General features: G+C 41.6%; 1 protein-coding gene across 1 annotated transcript; it reads right to left on the reverse strand.

The window, feature by feature from the left end:
* Positions 1-812: 812 nt before the first annotated feature.
* Positions 813-22,926, reverse strand: LOC134348800 (fas apoptotic inhibitory molecule 1-like). The gene is made up of 3 exons (XM_063052603.1): positions 22,816-22,926; positions 2,777-2,998; positions 813-962 (listed from the first exon to the last, which is right to left on the reverse strand). The coding sequence occupies exons 1-3, from the start codon at positions 22,924-22,926 to the stop codon at positions 813-815; spliced, it is 483 nt and encodes a 160-aa protein (XP_062908673.1).
* Positions 22,927-24,794: the final 1,868 nt, after the last annotated feature.

A 24,794-nucleotide genomic window follows, 5' to 3' on the forward strand; every position in this document is an offset into this window, starting at 1 on the left:
TACAGGAGCAGGGAGGTACTACTGCAGTTGTACAGGGCCTTGGTGAGACCACACCTGGAGTATTGTGTGCAGTTTTGGTCCCCTAATCTGAGGAAAGACATCCTTACCATAGAGGGAGTACAAAGAAGGTTCACCAGATTGATTCCTGGGATGGCAGGACTTTCATATGATGAAAGGCTGGATGAACTAGGCTTATACTCGTTGGAATTTAGAAGATTGAGGGGGGATCTGATTGAAACGTATAAAATCCTAAAGGAATTGGACAGGCTAGATGCAGGAAGATTGTTCCCGATGTTGGGGAAGTCCAGAACGAGGGGTCACAGTTTGAGGATAAAGGGGAAGCCTTTTAGGACCGAGATGAGGAAAAACTTCTTCACAGAGAGTGGTGAATCTGTGGAATTCTCTGCCACAGGAAACAGTTGAGGCCAGTTCATTGGCTATATTTAAGAGGGAGTTAGATATGACCCTTGCAGCTAAAGGGATCAGGGGGTATGGAGGGAAGGCTGGTGCAGGGTTCTGAGTTGGATGATCAGCCATGATCATATTGAATGGCGATGCAGGCTCGAAGGGCCGAATGGCCTACTCCTGCACCTATTTTCTATGTTTCTATGTTCTATGACAGTAAGAGTAATTTAAAATCAACAATTCACTTCCTATTGCAACTAAAGGGTGATTACGCACAAAAACAGAAATTTCCCCAACTGATCAGAAATGGAATTGTTTCATTATCATCATGTGTCTTATATTATTACAACTGATTTACAAATAAATTCAAGGATATTTGTTCTTTAGCACAGCTGCCATTCAGGAAATTACTCAACAATTTCTGGGATTTCTTGGCCATCCATAATAAGAGTGTGGATAATTCCTTCTCTTCGTTTCCCACTGCTCACACCTTTGATACAGCAGTCATGATTGCCAATAGTAAAGTGAGTCTCAGTGCCATCTTCAACAAATTCTCCCTACAATTAACAGTGAAATGTTTTAAGCAAAGGAATTGCACTTCATCCCATTCTCAAAATATTCCACAGTGCATTACAAGTGTAGTCAATATACAGGCATGATTTGTATAAACCTCAACCATTTAATAATTAATGAAATGACTAACAGCAGATCAGTTTTCATTGTGATAGATGAGCGAAGAATGTAGACAGAACACCAAAAGGTGTCAGATGAAATATAGGGATCCGTTAAAATTTAGATTTATTAACTAGACATGTCATTTAGTTCACTGTTTCATAAAGTGATTGAAGTACCATATGTTCTACATTATTTCTGTGGGTAACTAAAGTACAGAACTTTAAATGGGGCATCAGCAGAATTTGTCTTAAGGTAAAACATGTTTTTGTCACTTTGTATATCAGTTGGGCTGAGAAAAGAATTTTAATATTATATATGGATTAAGATTTCTTGAATGTGGTCTAATCACTTACGAGTGAAAGTGAAGTCCATGATTACGGATGACCTTGCAAAATCAAAATGTAGACGAAGGAGCAGAAGAGTGGTGTTACGTACAGCAAACACGAGGAAATCTGCAGATGCTGGAAATTCAAGCAATACACACAGAATGCTGGTGGAACACAGCAGGCCTGACAGCATCTATAGGAAGAAGCATAGTCAACATTTCGGGCCGAGACCCTTCGCCAGGACAGGGTCTCAGCCCAAAATATTGACTGTGCTTCTTTCTGCAGATGCTGTCTGGCCTGCTGTGTTCCACCAGCATTTTGTGTGTGTTACATACAGTGCAGCTAGCTGCCTCGTCTCCAGAATCTCCTGTATTCTTGGTACAGAATTAGCTCTCTTTCCATATGACTGTATCCCAGTATCCTCAAAATATCCCAAAAACATGTAATTAGTAGATAAATTGGCTGCTGAAAATATCTGCAGTACCGGAGGGTGGTGGGAGAATCAGAATGTCTGCACCTACAGTATGTGCCTTTGAAGCTGCTACAAGTTTTTGATTAGACCTTTAACACTCTGTACTTGTGCACGACATTAAAGTTCACTTGACGTGGATCGCTCCCAGGGCCCAAATAAGCATGATGGACCAGAGACAGAGAGATCAAAACAGTCTTTATAGGTGAAGCAGCACTTCAGTTGCACCTTCCAACCTGGGGTACTGTATCTAGTGTTCCAAAAGTGGCCTCCTCTACACTGGAGAAACCAAACATAGACTGGAGGATTACTTAGCCTGTTTTGTAATCCTGCATTAGCAGCACACAATAAAGACAAAGCAGCATAATCTGCTTCTACCTGTGCCATTAATCGATTTGGTCCCACTGTAGAAATATTCCCATTGTTCTTTCCATTCCTCCCCTTTATGTGATTGAAATTTTTTCTGTCCCCAATTCAGATTACGTGCTTGGCTGAAAGTGGCAACTGTTTCTTTCCTCAGATGATGCCCGAGATGTTGAGCATTTGCCATATTCTCTACTTTTCAAGTGTTGGATAGGATGGATAATTTCTGAATAGTTTATGGAAAGGTGATAGCAATGAACTCAAGGCCTCAAGTATAAAAAGGAGTGTTCGTGACCAGGACTAGGAGTTGTGTATGTTGCTCAGTAACCATTAGAAGATGTAGATAATTGCAATGCACCATCATTAAGCAATTTAAAGTATAGCATTTTCATGAAGGAAATAACCAGTTACTTTAGGAAGTCCAAATTAGAGTAAGTGCAAGCAAAGCCTTGAAACCGTGTCTTATTTAGGATAATTTAAATATACACTCCTTGTGAAAAAGTAAAAATTACCACTGTAATATGCACTTACCCAGCACAATTCGAGAATCTATTCCATCTAGATTTAGTAGCCACGTATTTGTAGTCTTAGACCTGTTCTCCAAATATTTCTTTAGGCTTTTCCCATTGATCTCCAAAGTATATTCATACGCAAAGCCACTGATTGCATCAATGTTGATTGTTGCTTTTGTTTTAGTTGCCCCAACTACAAAGGTTTCCTTCCCAACAAGCTTGAACATCCAGTCCCTTTTTATGACTTCCTGATAACAAAATACCGTTGGTTACACACAAAAAACTTCAATTATTATTACACCAAACTAAGTTACGAGTTAATTCATACTGCATGGCAACGGCTAATAGGAGAAATGTAACCAGTCATAACAAGTTAGGAAGCATAAAAAAGCAAAATAACAAGGTGCACAATCCAAATACTAAAAATTCAAACTATGGAGAGCACAATGACATAGCTATAAGAACTTTCAATCATGACACCCTACTCATGCTACCAATGGATAACTGAACAAGGAGTTTCATGCTTGAATATTCAAAATTCAGAAGTACTCTGTTTTCTAATAACCCTGATTTCGCTATGAAGGGCAACAACAACAAAAGTAAACGGACTAAATCTTGCAGGCAAATGGGTGTTCTGCAGAGAACTGCTGGCATTCACTCCCATAAATACAAGCCCATTTGGATTTCCACTCTGTTTACACTCAAACATGGAAGTCTCAACCCAGCCAAGACTCTAGTCAGTGAATGACAACACATTGATTTCTGATGCAGAATTTGGAAGCTCGCTCACTTATGTGGAGGATTTTGGTTGGGAGTTAAAAAGTAAAATTACAGTAAGTTAAGTTATTTAAAATTATTTAAGCTTGCAGCAATGTTTTTAATTAAAAGTGACATTAATTTTTTCAGTAATTTTGTTTTAGAAAATATTGTAATAATATTTAAGATTGAATTGCACAATTCATTTTTCAGAAGTCTTTGAATGATTGTGAATGTCAGGCAGTCAGAAATATTCCAAAAGTCGTACAGATGGCAATGCAGGGTCTTGGCTTTGTCCTCCAACAAATGTGTATACAGTTTTGTGGATGAGGCTTGTTGTTCACCAATGTGACCCAATTGCTCCATGCAAGATCCTGGGACTCTACAAGCATTGCTCGCAGGACTCAATGCACTGGGTAGTTCAATCCGGGATTCTCCTGCCAGTGGGTTTAGCCTTCTGGACCTTAGCCAGGTCAGTACTGTGACAAAGGGCGAATCTCTGATGAAGGAGGCAGTGAATACTTTTCATTAAAAAGTAGTCCATTATTTACAAAATTCCCACTCTAGGAATAGTGCAAATGGGAAGCAATGCTCCTGAAACAGATTAAACACTATATTAGCAAGTAAGAACAAGATTAACAAATTCCATTTCCAATATTAATATTGGGACTGTCAGTGAGAATTAAAAGTCTGTTTTGATCCTTAACGCCTGGCTATGACGTGTAACATCATTTACACCGTCATAGCCAGGCTACAAACCCAGCACCCGAGTGCCCTCATTACTATCTTGGGTGACTTCAACCATGTTACCATGGCTAGAACACTGCCCAACTTCACGCAGTATGTTAGCTGTACAACCAGAGGGGAGAGGACTCTGGATTTGATGTACGCTAACATTAAGGATGCATACAGCTCCTCTCCCCTCCCCCCACTGGGAATGTCAGATCACAACCTGGTGTATCCAAAACCCTGCTACGTGCCTCTGGTGAAGAGTAAACCTGCAACCTCGAGGACAGTGAGGAAATGGTCGGAGGAGGCTTATGAGGCACTCCAGGGTTGTTTGAGGTGACAGACTGGCAGGCACTCTGTGAGCCACATGGAGAGGATATTGATGGGCTCACAGAGTGCATCACTGATTACATCAACTTCTGTGTGGACTGCAATGTTCCGACAAGAACTGTCCTTTGTTATTCAAATAACAAGCCATGGGTGACAAAGGACATTAAGGACATCCTGAACGCTAAAAAGAGGGCGTTTAGAGATGGAAATAGGGAGGAGCTGAGGGCAATACAGAGGGACCTGAAAGCCAGGATCAGGGAGGCTAAAGACAGGTACAGGAGGAAGCTTGAGTGGAAATTCCAGCAGAACAACATGAGAGAGGTCTGGAGGGGGATGAGGACCATCACTGGGTTCCGGCAAACTAGGAACAGAGGAACGGAAGGCAGTGTGGACAGGGCCAATGAACTTAACCTGTTCTTTAACAGATTTGACATTGTGACCCCTGCCCGTCCCCCACATGAGCCATCTGTTGTCAGCGCCCAACCAACACATATTCCACTCTCCCCTCCTACCCCTCCTCACAGTCCCCTACCCTGCTCTCATGACTATACCCCTTCCCCACACGAAACCACCACGGTGGGCTTCACAGCCGAACAGGTGAGAAGACAGCTGAAATGTCTCAACCCAAGCAAGGCTGCAGGACCGGATGGTGTCAGTACCAGGGTGCTCAAAGCCTGTGCCCCTCAGCTATGTGGAGTACTTCGCAATGTATTCAACCTGAGCCTGAGGCTCCGGAGGATTCCTGTACTGTGGAAGACATCCTGCCTCGTCCCTGTGCCGAAGACGCCGCGCCCCAGCGGCCTCAATGACTACAGATCAGTGGCATTGACCTCCCACATCATGAAGACCCTGGAGAGACTCGTTCTGGAGCTGCTCCAGCCTATGGTCAGGCCACACTTAGATCCCCTCCAGTTCACCTACCAGCCCCGACTAGGAGTTGAGGATGCCATCGTCTACCTGCTGAACTGTGTCTACGCCCACCTGGACAAGCCAGCGAGCACTGTGAGGGTCATGTTTTTTGACTTCTCCAGTGCGTTCAACACCATCCGCCCTGCTCTGCTGGGGGAGAAGCTGACAGCGATGCAGGTGGATGCTTCCCTGGTATCATGGATTCTCAATTACCTGACTGGCAGACCACAGTACGTGTGCTTGCAACACTGTGTGTCCGACAGAGTGATCAGCGGCACTGGGGCTCCACAGGGGACTGTCTTGTCTCCCTTTCTCTTCACCATTTACACCTCGGACTTCAACTACTGCACAGAGTCTTGTCATCTTCAGAAGTTTTCGGATGACTCTGCCATAGTTGGATGCATCAGCAAGGGAGATGAGGCTGAGTACAGGGCTACTGTAGGAAACTTTGTCACATGGTGTGAGCAGAATTATCTGCAGCTTAATGTGAAAAAGACTAAGGAGCTGGTGGTAGACCTGAGGAGAGCTAAGATACCGGTGACCCCTGTTTCCATCCAGAGGGTCAGTGTGGACATGGTGGAGGATTACAAATACCTGGGGATATGAATCGACAATAAACTGGACTGGTCAAAGAACACTGAGGCTGTCTACAAGAAGGGTCAGAGCCGTCTCTATTTCCTGAGGAGACTGAGGTCCTTTAACATCTTCCGGACGATGCTGAGGGTGTTTCACGAGTCTGTTGTGGCCAGTGCTATCATGTTTGCTGTTGTGTGCTGGGGCAGCAGGCTGAGGGTAGCAGACACCAACAGAATCAACAAACTCATTCGTAAGGCCAGTGATGTTGTGGGGATGGAACTGGACTCTCTCACGGTGGTGTCTGAAAAGAGGATGCTGTCTAAGTTGCATGGTATCTTGGTCAATGTCTCCCATCCAGTACATAATGTACTGGGTGGGCACAGGAGTACATTCAGCCAGAGACTCATTCCACCGAGATGCAGCACAGAGCGTCATAGGAAGTCATTCCTGCCTGTGGCCATCAAACTTTACAACTCCTCCCTTGGAGGGTTAGACACCCTGAGCCAGTAGGCTGGTCCTGGACTTATTTCCTGGCATAATTTACATATTACTATTTAACTATTTATGGTGTTATTACTAGTTATTATTTATGGTGCAACTGTAACGAAAACCAATTTCCCCCGGGATCAATAAAGTATGACTATGACTATGACTAAATGGACTGAAAGCTTTTCTTGTACTTGAAAATCATATCTAAGTTTTAACGAACTTTAATTTTTATTTTTGCGATAACCTTCCTCTCTGCTTAGTTATTTGAAAGCTGCAATAATAGACCTAAAGCAACAGACACAAAATTCTGGATGAACTCAGCAAGTCAAGCATCATCTATGGAAATAAATAAATTGTCAACTTTTTCAAAATCAGAATCAGGTTTATTATCACTGGCATGTGTTGTGAAATAATAATAAGTAAATCAATTACAATATACGTATTTCAAATAAATTAAAACTGGTGCAAAAAATAGAAATAACATATATTAAAAAAGTAAGGTAGTGTTCAAAGGTTCAATGTCCATTTAGGAATCGGATGACAGAGGGGAAGAAGCTGTTCCTGAATTGCTGAGTGTGTACCTTCAGGCTTCTGTATCTCCTACCAGATGATATCACTGAGAAAAGGGCATGCCCTGGGTACTGGAGATCCTTAATAATGGATGCTGCCTTTCTGAGACACCGCTCTTTGAAGATGTCCTGAGTACTTTATAGGCTAGTACCCAAGATGGAGCCAACTAAATTTACAACCCTCTGCAGCTTCTTTCGGTCATGTGCAGTAGACAACACCCCCCCCCCGCCCCCACCCCCTCTGGCCTACCAGACAGTGACGCAGCCTGTCAGAATGCTCTCCACTGTACAACTATAGAAGCTTCTATTTGCTGACATGCCAAATCTCATCAAACTCCTAATGAAGTATAATTGCTGTCTTGCCTTCTTTATAACTGCATCAATATGTTGGGACGAAGTTAGACACTCAGAGATCTTCACACCCAGGAACTTGAAACTGCTCACTCTCTCTACTTCTGACCCCTCTAAGAGGATTGGTATGTCTTCCTTCGTCTTATCCTTCCTGAAGTCCACAATCAGCTCTTTCGTTTTACTGACATTGAGTGGAAGGTTACTGCTGTGGCACAACTCCACTAGTTGGCATATCTCACTCCTGTATGCCCTCTTGTCACCATCTGAGATTCTACCAACAATGGTTGTATCAACAACAAATTTATCGATGGTATTTGAGCTATGCCTAGTCATACAGTCATGGGTATAGAGAGAGTAGAGTAGTGGGCTAAGACACACCCCTGAGGTGCACCAGTGTTGAAATGTCAGCAAGGAGGAGATATCACCAATTTGCACAGACTGTGGTCTTCCGGTTAGGAAGTCGAGGATCCAATTGCAGAGGGAGGTACAGAGGCCCAGGTTCTGCACCTTCTCAATCAGGATTGTGGGAATGATGGTATTAAATGCTGAGCAAGAGTCGATAAACTGCATCCTGACATCGGTGTTTGTGTTGTCCAGGTGGTCTAAAGCCATGTGAAGAGCCATTTCAGGACTGAAGAAGGGCCTTGGCCCGAATTGTTGATTGTTTCTTCATATCCATGGATGCTGCCTGACCTGCTGAGTTCCTCCAGCACTTTGTCTGTGTTGTTCTGGATCTCTGGCGTCATACAGAATTTCTTGTGTTAATGATAGACCTAGCCAAGTTTTCTGGAATATCCTAATTTTGAAATGGCCAAGTGCCAAGCTGTCTTATGTTCCTTGATATTTCATGCATGGATATTGTATTGCACAAAAGCAATACTTGTACTTCTCCATAAAGAAGGGCCTGTGTTTGATCTTTCCTGACTCAAAGTGGTTTACAATCAGTGACATACTTTCTGAATTCAGTTCAATTTAACACAGCAAATTTCCACAAACAGTGATATGTTGATGATAAAATAATCTATTTTTATTGAATGAGAAACAAATAAGGCCATAAGACATAGGAGGAGAATTAGGCCATTTGGCCCATGGAGTCTTCTCCTCCATTCAATCACGGCTGATCCTTTTTTCCCCTCCTGAGCTCCACTTTCCAGCCTTTTCACCTTAACCTTTGATACCATGTCCAATCAAGAACCAATCAAGTTCTGCTTTAAATACACACAACAGCCTGGCATCCATAGCTGCCCGTAGTAATAAATTCCAGAAATTAACCACCCTTTAGAAATTTCTCTGCATCTGGTTTAAATAGATGCCCATATATGCTGAGGCTGTGTCTTCTTGTCCGAGACACCCCCACCATGGGAAACATCCTTTCCACATCCACTCTGTAGAAGACCTTTTGCATCTCAGATTTTTGGTTTTTCTCCCAGTTTGGAAAATAGTGTGCACATTCATTTCTACTACCAAAGTACATGATCATGAATTTTCTAACATTGTATTTTATTTGCCTCTTTCTTGCCCATTCTCCTAATCTGTCCATCCTCCTGCAGCCTTCCTGTTTCCTCAAAACTACCTGCCCCTCCACCAATCTCTGTATCATCTGCAAACTTGACAACAAAGCTATCTATTCCATCATCTAAATCATTGACATACAGCATAAACAGCAGTCCCAACTCCGACCCCAACGGAACAGCACTAGTCATTGGCTACCAGCCAGAAAAGGATCTTTTTATTCCATTCGCTGCTTCCTACCGATCAGCCAAATCTCACTATGCGAATAATTTTCCCGTAATGCTGGTAACTTGGCAGGCAGCCCATTGTGTGGCACCTTGTCAAAGGCCCCCTGAAAGTCCGAATATACAACATCTACGCATCCCCTTCATCTATACTACATGTATTCTCCTCAAATAATTCCAACAGGTTCGTCAGGCAAGATTTTCCTTTAAGTAACTTTGCCCCATCTTGTCCTGTGTCACCAAGCACCCCATAACCTCATCCTTAACAATTGACTCCACATCTTTCCAACCACTGAAATCAGGCTAACTGGTCTATAATTTCCTTTCTGCTACCTTCCTCCTTTCTTAAAGAGTGGAGTGAGATTTGTAATTTTCCAGTCCTCTGACACCATGCCACAGTCCAATGATTTTTGAAAGATCATTACTAATGCCTCCAGAATCTCTAACGCTAACTCTTTCAGAACCCTAGGATGCAGTTCATCTGGTCCAGGTGACTTATGTACCCTTAGCTCTTTCAACTTTTTGAGCACTTTCTCTCTTGTAACTGCACTCACTTCTCTTCCCTCACACCCTTCAACGCCTGGCACACTGCTAGTGTCTTCCACAGTGAAGACTGATACAAAATACTCATTTAGTTCCTCTGCTGTCTTCTTGGCTCCCATTATTATTTCTCCGGTTTCATTTTCTAATCATCCTATATCTACTCTCATCTCTTTTAATGTACTTGAAAAAACTTTTCATATCCACCTTGATATTGTTTGCTAACTTCCCTTCGTGCTTCATCTTTTCCGTTCAAATGATTCTTTAATTTGCTCTCTGCAGGGTTTTAAAAGCTTTCTAATTCTGTTTTCCCACTAATTTTTGCTTTGTTGTTTGCCCTCTCTTTTACTTTTACATTAGCTTTCACTTCCTTTGTCAGCCACGGTGGTACTATTTTGCCTTTTGTATATTTCTTCACTTTTGGAATACATCTATCCAGCACCTTCCTCATTTTTCCTAGAAACTCACACCATTGCTGCTCTGCTGTTATCCCTGCCAGCATCTCCTTTTGCCAACTTCTCTTTCATACCACTGTAATTTCCTTTACTCCACTGAAATACTGCTACGTCATACTTTACTTTCTCCCTATCAAAGTTCAAGTTGAACTCAATCATATTGTGATCCCTGCCTCCTAAATGTTCTTCTACCTTAAGTTCCCTAATCACCTCTGGTTCATTACATAACACCCAATTCAGTATAGCGGACCCCTCAGTAGACTCAATGATGAAGTGCTCTAAAAAGACTTAAGACCATAAGATGTAGGAGCAGAAGCAGGCCATTTGGCCCATCGAGACTGCTCCACCATTCAAGCCATCTCGTAGGCATTCAAATTCACTCTTGAGGTCCATTTCCAACCTAATCTTCCCCAATTGACCAGCATCTTGAAATCTCCCATGACTATTACAACATTGCCCTTTTGACATGCCTTTTCTATTTCCTGTTATAATCTGTGGTTCACATCCCAGTTAGTTGGGAGGCCTATATATAACTGCCATCAAGGTCCTTTAATCCTTGCAGTTTCTTAACTCAACCCACAAGCATTCAACACCTTCCGATCCTATGTCACATCTTTTTATTGATTTGATGCCATTCTTTACCAGCAGAGCCAGGCCACCCCCTCTGCCTACCTTCTTTACCAGCACAGCCAGGCCATCCCTCTGATACAACATGTAAGCTTGGACATTTAGCTCCAACTCGAACCATCCTTCAGCTTTGATTCAGTGATGACCACAACATCATACCCAACAATCTGTAATAATGCAACAAGATCATCCACCTTATTTCTTATACTCTGTGCATTGAGAACTGTATTTGCTACCCTTTTTGATTCTGCATCCCTAACGCACAGATTTTCTCCCTGCTGGCTGCAATTATGTCCTATCATCTGCCTGCCCTTCCTAACCATCTGACTGCACACTATCTTTGCTTTTATACCATCCATCCCATCCTGAGTTCCCACACCCTGCCAAATTAAATTAAACCCTCCCCAACAGCTCTAACAAATCTGCCCGAGAAGATATCAATTCACGTGCAACCCGTCACTTTCAGACAGGTCACACCTCTCCCAGAAAAGATCTAAATGAACCAAGAATCTGAAGCCCTGCCCACTTCACCAGATTCTCAGACACTCAATAGTTTGCCAAATCATACTACCTCTCCCCTCAATGGTGCATGGCACAGGCAGCAATCCAGAAATCACTACCTGGGAAGTCCTGCTTCTCAGCATTCTACATAGCTCTCTAAATTCCCTTTACAGGACCTCTTTGCTTTTCCTTCATATGTCATTGGCACCAATATGTACCAAGACATCCGGCTGCTCGCCCTCCCTCTCCAAAATGTTATGGACTTGATCCGAGATGTTCTTGTCCCTGGAACCTGGGAGGCAACAAGCCATTCAGGTGACCTGTTCACATCCATAGAATCTCCTGTCAGTTCCCCAAACTATTGAGTCCCCTATCACTACCACTCCCCTCTTCTCCCTCATTCCCTTCTGCACCGCTGACTTATGTTCTGTGCCAGTAACCCTGTCTCCGTGGCATTCTCCTGGGAGATCATCCCCCACAACAGTATCCAAAACCGTATACTTATTGTTGAGGGGAATGGCCACAGGGGTGCTCTGCGCTAACTGCTTATTCACATTTCCATTTCTCCTGATAGTCACCCAGCTACTTGCCTCCTGCAACTTTGGGGTGACTACTTCCCTGTAACGTTGATCAATTATATCCTCGCTCTCCATACAAGCAGAAGGTCATCCAGTTGCTGCTCCAGATCCCTAACATGGTCTTCAAGGAGCTGCAGCCGGATGCACTTCACGCAAACGTAGTTCCCTGGGAGACTCTGGATCTCTCAGGACTCCAACATCCAGCATGAAGAACAAACAACAGCCATTTACTATAGGTTCAGTAAAAGAAAAAAAAGAGAACCTTAACAAAAGCTTACCCAGAGCGAATGCCTCTTTCGAGCCAAAGCCTGAACGCTCCTACTCTCACCACTGGCCTACTGGTCCCTTCTGTACTTGTAAACAAGTGTCACCGACCTGTAAGAAACCTCGTCACCGTGGCCCGCTCCTGCCACTGATTTGGCCACCGGAAAGAGCCTGAACGCCCACGAAACTCGTTATTTTTTGAACAAAGTTCCATAGGATATTTCATCATCGACTAAACAGAGCAGAAAGGGCCGCAGTTTAAAAATATCATCGACTTCCTGCTGGCTGTGGATGGAATAAAAACATTTTGCAGTTGCTCCTAGTTTACTTTACTTTTCTTACTTTCCAACCTGATTTGAAACCTTACTTTTGAACGTGATATTGTTCTACCATGGTTACCATGACTACAAGGACTGCTAAAGGTACTAAAGAGAAGAAGATTCTTCTACATCTTTGGATTCTATTATTGAATTGCTGCAAAAACACAGAAAGGAAGTGTCCGAGGAATTTCAGCAATTCAGAAAAGAATCCTCCAAAGAGTTTCAATAACTCGGCTCTGAAATGAAACAACTAAGTATGAAATTGGATTCTATTCAAAAAACCTTAACTGAGCACGATAAGCGAATAAAAGAGAATGAAGCAATCCTGTCGATTCTGGATGAGAAAATGGACAACCTGCAAAAGCGCTATGAGAAACAATCCAAGGTTAACGAAGAACTAAGACAGAAGATGACTGATGTAGTAAACAGAAGTAGAAGGAATAACGTACGAATTCTTGGTCTCGAAGAGTTAACTGAAGGTGATCACCCCATGGAATTTTTTGCAAATTTTCTGGTTCAGTTATTCCCTGATATTTTAAAATCGACGCCAATGATGGACTGAGCGCACAGAGTACCTGGGAACAGAATGTTTGGAAGCAAACCTTGTTCAGTAATAATCTGTTTTCATGAATTTCGAACAAAGGACCTGATAATTCGTGAATCCCATCGGAAAGAATGATCGATTATAATGGTAAGAAGATTATAATTGTTGAATATTTCTTAGCAGAGATCATGAGGGAGCGTGCCAAGTTTAAAAGTGTCATGTCAGAGCTGTACAAGAATTTTAAACCTTCTCTATGGTATCCGGCACAGCTCAGAATTACACTGCAGGATGGATCGAAGGAATGCTTCCGTTCGAGTGTCCAGGCCCAGAAATTTTTAGAGTCAGTAAATTGACTGTTTATTATTTGTTACATGAACAACCGTCTATTTTACCTTTGGTGAACCTTGAACTTAACCCTTTTCTTTGAACTTTTTAAAGTTTTATTTTGAGAATAAGACTTTAATCTGCTAATACTTTGTGTGCCAAGTTTAAAAGCGTCATGTTAGAGCTGTTCAACAAAAATTTATATGAATAACTGTGTATTTTACCTGTGGTGAACCTTGTAGTCAATTCTCTTTTTGAAGCCTTTAAGGTTTTACTTTGAGAATAAGACTTTAATGATCTAATACTCTGTGTGTTCATATTATTTTATATTATACTTATTTCTCTAGAGTTCTTGATAGCAGAATTAACTGTCTCTTTATTATCTGTTGTTTTGACTAGGTCGGAATTCTTCAAACTTTAAAATTAATTTGGAGCTAAGCCAGCAGGATTTTTGGAGGGATGTTTCTATTAGTTGTGGACGTCGACTTCCTTTGGTTGACTTTCTCTCTTTGGGAGGGGGGAGGGTGCTTGGGTTTTTTTTCCTGGAAGCTGTTTTGGATTCTTAGTCAAACCTATTTCTTGGTTACCTTATCTCACAGGTCATTGTTTACTTCTATTAATCATCTCAAGAATTATCCCTTTAACTTTTCTTTTAGATAGTAATAAAATGGATTATAATATTAACTTACTTAATCTTAACGTGAAAGGGTTAAATCACCCTTTGAAATAAAAGAAGATTTTTGCCTATATTAAAAACTTAAGGCCCCAATTTTTTTTTACAAGAAACTCATGTACGTAACTCTGATAACTCACGCTTTTTTAGCCGATGGAGAGGATTACATTTTCACTTGTTTTCAGGCCAAATCTAGAGGAGTTTTGATTTTTACGGAAAATACAGTTCCCTTTGTTCAACACAAGGTAGTTTCTGATACTAATGAGCGATTTGTTATAGTATCAGGGAAATTTGAGAATAAGTTGTTGGTATTTGCTAGTGTTTATGCTCCAAATATATCCAGGATTCTTTGAGCATTTTTTTTTCCGTTTCTGCCTGATCTGAGACTTTAATTGCTGGTTAGATCCAGTTTTAGATCGGTCTTCTTCTAAACCAGTGACACTTAATAAATCAGCTTTGTTTATTCACTCATTTCTAATGAAATGTGGTATTATTGATATATGCGTTTTTTAAATCCAGCAGATAAAGAATATTCATTTTTCTCTCATGTTCATCATACGTATTCCAGAATTGACTTTTTTTATTGATAACCAAATGATTCCATTAGTTCGATCTTGTAAATAGAGGAGAGATTGCTATCTCTAACCATGATCCTGTGCTCTTATCCAAAAATCTTCCTGGTTTTCCTCAAACAAAAAGATTCTGGCATTTTAATCTAACTTTGTTATCTGACAAGGATTTTTTGAAGTTCTTGGAGAGGCGAATTACTCTCTTTTTTGAAGAGAATACAGTGGAGGAGACATCTAGCCTTGTCGTATGGACTGCCTTTAAGGCATATATTAGAGGACAAATTATTTCTTATACTGCAAGTGGTAAGAAAAAAGCTAATAAAGAGAGAATTAATTTAGCCAATCAGTTGAAACAATTAGACAAAGAATATGCCTTGACTTCAGATCCTGTTTTATATAAAAGACAGGTTGAAATTAAAACTAAATATGATTTTTTATTAACATATCCTATTGAAACTCAACTCCTAAAGGATAAAAGTCAATTTTATATCCATGGAGATAAAACAGGCTAAACAAATTAAAACTTCTAGTGCTAAACGACAGATTAAAGGAACTTATAAAGCTAATGGTGTTAGGACAACTGATCATTTAGAAATAGATGATACTTTTAGAGAATTTTATTCTAAACTTTATAGTTCTGATCCTCTTAAAGATAATACTGTAATGAATAATTTTTTAGACCAATTAAATATTCCTACACTTTCTGTTGATAACCAAAAACAGTTGGATCAATGTATTTCTCATGAAGAAATTGCCGAGGCTGTACGCACACTGCATTCAGGGAAAGCCCCAGGTCCTGATGAATTTTCTGCAGAATTTTATAAGGCTTCTTCTTCTTTGCTTATACCTCATTTATGTTCAGTTTTTTCAGATTCTTTTAAGTCAGGTAAGTTGCCACAATCTTTTTACGAAGCTTCTATTTCACTTATTCTTAAAAAAAAAGAACCCAATTGAATTTTCTTCATATAGACCAATTTCCTTACTTAATGTTGATGCTAAAATCCTACCTAAAGTTCTGGCTCGTAGGATTGAAAATATCTTACCATCTATCATTTTCGACGATCAGACTGGTTATATTAAAAATCGATATTCCCATTTTAATATTCGCTGGTTATTAAATGTTATCTATTCTCCTTCTAAGGAGATATTGGAATGTGTGATATTCCTAGACGATGAGAAGGCTTTTGATTGGGTTGAATGGCATTATTTATATAAAATTTTAGAAAAATTTAATTTTGGGCCCAACTTTATTCAATGGATTAAATTACTGTATTTATCTCCTTCTGCTCGGGTTCTTACTAATTCTCAGAATTCTAAACCATTTAAACTTCAACGTGGAACCAGACAAGGTTGTCCTTTGAGTCTTTTGCTCTTTGACCTGGCCTTAGAACCCTTAGCTATTGCTTTTCGAGAATCTAATGATATCAGTGGTATTTTACGGAAGGGTACTACCCACAAAGTTTCACTTTATGCGGATGACTTATGCGTTACATTTCCAATGTCGAAACTTTGTTACCTTCTTTACTCTCTTTACTCTCTTGTTTTAGTCAGTTTTCTGGATATAAATTGAACCTACACAAGAGTCAACTTTTTCCTTTGAATAAATTGGTATTAACTAATATTAATCTTCCTTTTAAAATTGTAAGAAACCAATTTACTTATTTGGGTGTATCAATTACTAAGAATTATAAATACCTATTTAAAGAAAATTTTCTTATTTTATTAGATTATAAAAAAAGAACATTATCAAATTGGTCACCCCTTTTGTTATCATTGATTGGTTGAATTAATTCTATTAAAATAAATTACCTAAATTTATATACCTTTTTCAGGCTTTACCTGTTTTTATTCCTAAATCGTTTTTTGACTCTCTGGACTCTATTTTATCCTCCTATATATGGAAAAATAAACATGCTCGATTGAATAAAGTCCATCTCCAGAAAGTTAAAAAGAATGGAGGTTTAGCTTTACCAAATTTTAGGTTTTATTACTGGGCAGCTAATATATTGATCTTACGTTTTGATTATATTATATTAATCATGAGGACTGCCCAGTGTAGGTTTCTTTAGAAGCTAACTCTGTTAATAAATTTTCTATTATCTCTTTTTTGGGATCTTTTCGGCCAGTGAGTGAGTGGGCCAGTGAAGGAGTGGAGCTTTGAGGCTTTGACATGAGAGATTCTAGCAGTTTTGGCAGTTGGTCTGTGTAATCAAGTCAATCAAGATTTGAACAGATCAGCAGAAAGCCGTTGATTAGACAATCAAGATTTGAATAGCTCAGACTCAGCAGAAAGCAGCTGATTGGGCAATCGAGGTCAGGTGACCAAACATTTTGAAAAGCTCAAACAGATAAATAGAGGGATAGCTCAAGCGAAGCGGCCAGTGAGTGAGTGGAGCTTTGAGGCTTTGACTCGAGAGGCTTCCACGAGAAGAGGCGGAGGACAAGCTAGCTCACAGTTAGTCTTTACAATGTCTCCTGAAATGGTGATGTGCCTCTCATGTGAGATGTGGCAGTCTTGGGGGAACACCCCTCTCCCGCAGGGTCACATCTGCCAGAAGTGCATACGGCTGGGCAATCTGGAAGACCATGTAAGGAATCTGGAGCAGCAGCTGGATGACCTTCGACTCATAAGGGAGAATGAGGAGCTACAGAGATGAGAGCTACAGGGAGGTAGTCACACCCAGGTTGTCGGAAGCAGGTCATTGGGTGACAGTCAGAGGAGAGAAAGCGAAGGTGAGCAGACAGGTAGTGCAGAGCACCCCTGTAGCCATTCCCCTGAATAATAAGTTTACCGTCCTGGGTACTGTTGGTGGGGACGACCGACCAGGCGTGAGCCGCGGTGGCAGGGCCTCCGGCACTGAGTCTGACCCTGTGGTGCAGAAGGGTGGATGGAGAAGAGGAGAGCTGTTGTCATTGGAACTCTATAGTCAGGGGAGCAGACAGGAGATTTTGTGGACCTGAGATGTCCGGGATGTCTCTGACCGGGTGCACGACATCCTGGTACGAGAGGGAAGGCAACCAGAAGTCGTGATGCAAGTTGGGACCAACGACATAGGCAGGAAGAGGGATGAGGTCCTGAAGTGTGAGTTTCGGGAACGAGGCAGAAGGCTGAAGAACAGGACCTCAAGGGTGGCATTCTCAGGATTGCTGCCAGTGCTACGTGACAGAGATGGTAAGAATTGGAGGAGATGGCAGTTGAATATGTGGCTGAGGAGTTGGTGCAGGGAGCAGGGTTTTAGATTTTTGGATCATTGGGATATCTTCTGGGGAAGGTGGGACCTGTACAGATTGGATGGGTTGCACCTGAACTCGAGGAGGAGCAATATCCTTGCAGGTAGGTTTGCTAGCATGGTTCGGGAGGGTTTAAACTAATTTGCAAGGGGGATGGGACCCAGAGCGATAGAGCAGTGAAAGAAGTGCATGGAGTAAAGCCAGATCTAACATACAGAGAGGCTTTGAGGAAAGAGAAGCAGAATAAATGGTGTAAAAACAGTAAGATAGAAGGGCTGAAATGTGTGTACCTCAATGCAAGAAGCATCAGGAACAAAGATGATGAACTGAGAGCTTGGATACATACATGGAATTATGATGGAGTGGCCATTACAGAGACTTGGCTGGCACCAGGGCAGGAATGGATTCTCAATATTCCTGGATTTCAGTGCTTTAAAAGGGATAGAGAGGGCAGAAAAAGGGGAGGAGGGGTGGAATTACTGGTCAGGGATACTATTACAGCTACAGAAAGGGTGGGTAATGTAGCAGGATCCTCTTTTGAGTCAATATGGGTGGAAGTCAGGAACAGGAAGGGAGCAGTTACTCTATTGGGGGTATTCTATAGGCCCCCTGGTAGCAGCAGAGATACAGAGGAGCAGATTGGGAGGCAGATTTTGGAAAGGTGCAAAAATAACAGGGTTGTTATCATGGGTGGCTTTAACTTCCCTAATATTGATTGGCACCTGATTAGTTCCAAGGGTTTAGATGGGGCAGAGTTTGTTAAGTGTGTCCAGGATGGATTCCTGTCACAGTATGTGGACAGGCCGACCAGGGGGAATGCCATACTAGATCTAGTACTAGGTAATGAACCGGGTCAGGTCACAGATCTCTCAGTGGGTGAGCATCTGGGGGACAGTGACCACCGCTCCCTGGCCTTTAGCATTATCATAGAAAAGGATAGAATCAGAGAGGACAGGAAAATTTTTAATTGGGGAAGGGCAAATTAAGGATATAAGGCTAGAACTTGCGGGGAAATGTACTATGGACATGTGGTCGATGTTTAGAGATCTCTTGCAGGATGTTAGCGATAAATTTGTCCCAGTCAGGAAGATAAAGAATGTTAGGGTGAAGGAACCATGGGTGACAAGTGAGTTGGAAAATCTAGTCAGGTGGAAGAAGGCAGCATACATGAGGTTCAGGAAGCAGGGATCAGATGGGTCTATTGAGGAATATAGGGAAGCAAGAAAGGAGCTTAAGAAGGGGCTGAGAAGAGCAAGAAGGGGGCATGAGAAGGCCTTGGGGAGTAGGGTAAAGGAAAACCCCAAGGCATTCTTCAATTATGTGAAGAAAAAAAGGATGACAGGAGTGAAGGTAGGACCAATTAGAGATAAAGGTGGGAAGATGTGCCTTGAGGCTGTGGAAGTGAGCAAGGTCCTCAATGAATACTTAGGTGTTCACCAATGAGAGGGAACTTGATGATGATGAGGACAATATGAGTGAGGTTGATGTTCTGGAGCATGTTGATATTAAGGGAGAGGAGGTGTTGGAGTTGTTAAAATACATTAGGACGGATAAGTTCCCGGGGCCTGACGGAATATTCCCCAGGCTGATCCACGAAGTGAGGGAAGAGATTGCTGAGCCTCTGGCTAGGATCTTTATGTCCTCGTTGTCCACGGGAATGGTACCGGAGGATTGGAGGGAGGGGAATGTTGTCCCCTTGTTCAAAAAAGGTAGTAGGGATAGTCTGGGTAATTATAGACCAGTGAGCCTTACGTCTGTGGTGGGAAAGCTGTTGGAAAAGATTCTTAGAGATGGGATCTCTGGGCATTTAGAGAATCATGGTCTGATCAGGGACAGTCAGCAGGGCAGATCGTGTCTAACATGCCTGATAGAGTTCTTTGAGGAGGTGACCAGGCATATAGATGATGGTAGTGCAGTGGATGTGATCTATATGGATTTTAGTAAGGCATTTGACAAGGCTCCACACGGTAGGCTTATTCAGAAAGTCAGAAGGCATGGAATCCAGGGAAGTTTGGCCAGGTGGATTCAGAATTGGCTTGCCTGCAGAAGGCAGAGGGTTGTGGTGAAGGGAGTACATTCAGATTGGAGGATTGTGACTAGTGGTGTCCCACAAGGATCTGTTCTGGGACCTCTACTTTTCGTGATTTTTATTAACGACCTGGATGTGGGGGTAGAGGGGTGGGTTGGCAAGTTTGCAGATGACACAAAGGTTGGTGGTGTTGTAGATAGTGTAGAGGATTGTTGAAGGTTGCAGAGAGACATTGACAGGATGCAGGAGTGGGCTGAGAAGTGGCAGATGGAGTTCAACCCGGAGAAGTGTGAGGTGGTACACGTTGGAAGGACAAACTCTAAGGCAGAGTACGAAGTAAATGGCAGGATACTTGTAGTGTGAAGGAGCAGAGGGATCTGGGAGTACATGTCCACAGATCCCTGAAAGTTGCCTCACAGGTGGATAGAGTAGTTAAGAAAGCTTATGGGGTGTTAGCTTTCATAAGTCAAGGGATAGAGTTTAAGAGTCGCGATGTAATGATGCAGCTCTATAAAACTCTGGTTAGGCCACACTTGGAGTACTGTGTCCAGTTCTGGTCACCTCACCATAGGAAGGATATGGAAGCATTGGAAAGGGTACAGAGGAGATTTACCAAGATGCTACCTGGTTTAGAGAGTATGCATCACGATCAGAGGTTAAGGGAGCTAGGGCTTTACTCTTTGGAGAGAAGGAGGATGAGGGGAGACATGATAGAGGTGTACAAGATAATAAGAGGAATAGACAGAGTGGATAGCCAGCGCCTCTTCCCCAGGGCACCACTGGTCAATACAAGAGGACATGGCTTTAAGGTAAGGGGTGGGAAGTTCAAGAGGGATATTAGAGGAAGATTTTTTACTCAGAGAGTGGTTGGTGCGTGGAATGCACTGCCTGAGTCAGTGGTGGAGGCAGATACACTAGTGAAGTTTAAGAGACTACTAGACAGGTATATGGAGGAATTTAAGGTGGAGGGTTATATGGGAGGCAGGGTTTGAGGGTCGGCACAACATTGTGGGCTGAAGGGCCTGTACTGTGCTGTACTATTCTATGTTCTATGTTCTATGTTCTATCTTCACTTCCTTTATCCTTAAGTAAAATAACTGAAAATGTGGTGGTGAAACATACTTTGAGGATTTGGATACAATTTAGAAAACGCTTTGGTCTACTGCGATTTTCCCTTTCTAGTCCTATTTTTTAAAAATTATTTTTTTAAGCCTTCTATGACTGATGTAGTTTTTAAACAATGGGATGGATTGGGCATTACATGTTTCCAGGACCTGTTTGAGGAGGAAGTCTTTCCTTGTTCGAACAACTGTCAACTAAACATAGTTTATCAAAAACCCATTTTTTTCTGTACTTACAAATTAGAGACTTTCTGTGATCTCAATTATATACATTTCCTAATAGTCCTGATAAGAACTTACTAGATGAAATTCTTCATATGAAACATTTCATAATGGTTCAATATCCAATATTAATGATATGTTGATTGGAATGAGAAATGATTCTTTAGACAAAATCAAAAATCTTTGGGAACAAGATTTACAGACTTCAATTTCTGAAGAAACTTGGAAAGAATTGTTTAAATTAGTTAATACTTCATTGTTATGTACTTGTCATTCCCGCCTACAATTTAAAGTGGTCCATAGGCTGTATATGACCAAGGATAAGTTACCTCATTCTTATATGGACGTATCTCCCTACTGTGATAGGTGTAACAATGGAGAAGCTTTATTTATTCATATGTTTTGGACACGTCCAAGTCTTGAAAAATATTGGAAGTATTCCAAACTTTTCCTGTACTCTTTAAAGTAAATTTTAAGCCTAATCCTTTGACTGCCCTATTTGGTATTGTTGGAGGGAAAGCTATCATTTTGAAGACGCAAATACGAGGAAATCTGCAGATGCTGGAAATTCAAGCAACTTTAATGTTTGTCGTTTTGAAAACATCTCATTTGCACATTCTGGCTTTTATCTCTCTTACGGCTAGGAGGGCACTTTTGTTTAAATGGAAGGATGCTGTTCCACCTAACCACGCTCAGTGGTTACGGGATGTTATGGCATACTTAAATTTAGAAAAAATTCGTTGTTCGATTTCTGAATTTAACCAAGATTTTCAAAATTTGTGGGGGCCATTTTTAAATTATTTTCATATCTTGGATTTCTTGTTAAAATACAGAAGCTGGTTAATAGCATATTTTATTATCTGATAAGTTTTTTTTCCTTTTTTTCCTTTACCAAACAGCTTCGACTTTGGTTGTGGGTATAAACTTTTTTATATAAAATTGTTTATATTCTAACATATGGATTAATCTAATCTATATGAATATAGGGTAAGGAGTTTGTTAATGTGATTCAATATGATGTATCTGCTATTATTATATTTTTTCTTTTGTTTTATAATGTGTATTTTCTTGGATTCTGTATTCTTCTATGTAGAAATTAATAAAAATATTGAAAAAGAAAGAAAATACCGTCTAACCCTCCAACTGCATGGCCTCTCTGCAGTATTTTGATGGAATAATTCCAACATTTTTTTAATACTCGTTGCAAACTGGGATTTGAATGCACGCACTTATGATTCAGAGGCAAAAGTGCCTGTACTAGACCCAGGATTACTTGGGTATCTCTGCAGCAATAAGCAATCTTGTTTCCAACTATCAACACAGATGTCGGCATTTTGAACTCAAGTTGTTGAATAGAGTTTTTCTTATTAACAGTTTGCCCACCGGTAAAATCAACTGATGGTCCAATAAAGCAGGGGTTCTCAACCTGGGGCTCACGGACCCTTGCTTAATGGTATTGGCCCATGCTATGTGAGGTTGGGAAGCCCTACAATAAAGGATCCAGTGTTACTATTACATCATTACACTCACTTATTTATTAAAATATCAGGGAAGCAGGCACATATCAAAATTAATATGGAAAATTATAAGTGTGACAGACATTATAATTTTTAATATCATACCTTTCCATCAACATACACTACTCGCTTTCCTGAGGTGGTACCATGCTCAAATTCTATTTTATGAACACCATCGCTGAGAGCTACTTCCCACAATGCCACCAGGTCAGCCATTATTTCTCAATGTGGCCGTATGTATCAAGATCTAAATGAAACAAAATAATTACTTTTTAAATACACAAAAGGCATTAACTCATTATGACCAAGTTTTGTGGACAGTTTTAATTGCACACGTAGTTTGGTGACTGCAGTCCTGTAAACAGTGGGTTCTGCAAAGCTCAGAAGTTGGCCTTTTGGTTTTAAATAATTTGAAGTTCACAGTAGTTTGCCAGGATCCCACCACTAAGCACATCTTTCCCTCCCCCCCTCTCTGCTTTCCGCAGGGATCGCTCCTTACGTGACTCCCTTGTCCATTCGTCCCCCCCATCCCTCCCCACCGATCTCCCTCCTGGCACTTATCCGTGTAAGCGGAACAAGTGCTACACATGCCCTTACACTTCCTCCCTCACCACCATTCAGGGCCCCAGACAGTCCTTCCAGGTGAGGCAACACCTCACCTGTGAGTCAACTGGGGTGATATACTGCGTCCGGTGCTCCCGATGTGGCCTTCTATATATCGGTGACACCCGACACAGACTGGGAGACCGCTTTGCTGAACACCTATGCTCTGTCCGCCAGAGAAAGCAGGATCTCCCAGTGGCCACACATTTTAATTCCACGTCCCATTCCCATTCTGATATGTCTATCCAAGGCCTCCTCTACTGTAAAGATGAAGCCACACTCAGGTCCATACCTTTCAACATTCAAAATGTTTTTATGAGGTCTCCCCTCATTCTTCTAAACTCCAAGGAATACAGTCCAAGAGTGGACAAACGTTCCTCATATGTTAACCCTCTCATTCCCGGAATCATTCTAGTGAATCTTCTCTGTACCCTCTCCAACGTCAGCACATCCTTTCTTAAATAAGGAGACCAAAACTGCCCACAATACTCCCAAGAGAGGTCTCACCAGCGCCTTATAGAGCCTCAACATCACATCCCTGCTCTATACTCTATTCCTCTAGAAATGAATGCCAACATTGCATTCGCCTTCTTCACTACCGACTCAATCTGGAGGTTAACCTTAAGGGTATCCTGTACGAGGACTCCCAAGTCCCGTTGCATCTCAGAACTTTGAATTTTTTCCCCATTTAAATAATAGTCTGCCCGTTTATTTCTTCTGACCAAAGTGCATAACCATAAACCTTCCAACATTGTATTTCATTTGCCACTTCTTTGTCCATTCTTCCAATCTATCCAAGTCTCTCTGCAGACTCTCCGTTTCCTCAGCACTACCGGCCCCTCCACCTATCTTCGTATTGTCAGCAAACTTAGCCACAAAGCCATCTATTCCATAATCCAAATCATTGGTGTACAATGTAGAAAGAAGCGGCCCCAACACGGACCCCTGTGGAATACCGCTGGTAACCAGCAGCCAACCAGAATAGGACCCCTTTATTCCCACTCTCTGTTTCCTGCCGATCAGCCAACACTCTATCCATGTATGTAACCTTCCCATAATTCCATGGGCTCTTATCTTGTTAAGCAGCCTCATGTGTGGCACCTTGTCAAAGGCCTTCTGAAAATCCAAATATATAACATCCACTGCATCTCCCTTGTCTGGCCTACTGATAATTTCCTCAAAAAATTGTAATAGGTTTGTCAGGCAGGATTTTCCTTTAAGGAATCCATGCTGAGTTCTGCCTATCTTGTCATGTGCCTCCAGGTACTCTGTAACCTCATCCTTGACAATCGACTCCAACAACTTCCCAACCACCGATGTCAAGCTAACAGGTCTATAATTTCCTTTTTGCTTCCTTGCCCTCTTCTTAAATAGCGGAGTGACATTTGCAATCTTCCAGTTCTCCAGAACCATGCCAGAATCTATCGACTTTTGAAAGATCATCGCTAATGCCTCCGCAATCTTCACAGCTACTTCCTTCA

Source organism: Mobula hypostoma, chromosome 6, assembly GCF_963921235.1.
Source record: "Mobula hypostoma chromosome 6, sMobHyp1.1, whole genome shotgun sequence".
In the NCBI taxonomy this organism is placed as follows: domain Eukaryota; kingdom Metazoa; phylum Chordata; class Chondrichthyes; order Myliobatiformes; family Myliobatidae; genus Mobula; species Mobula hypostoma.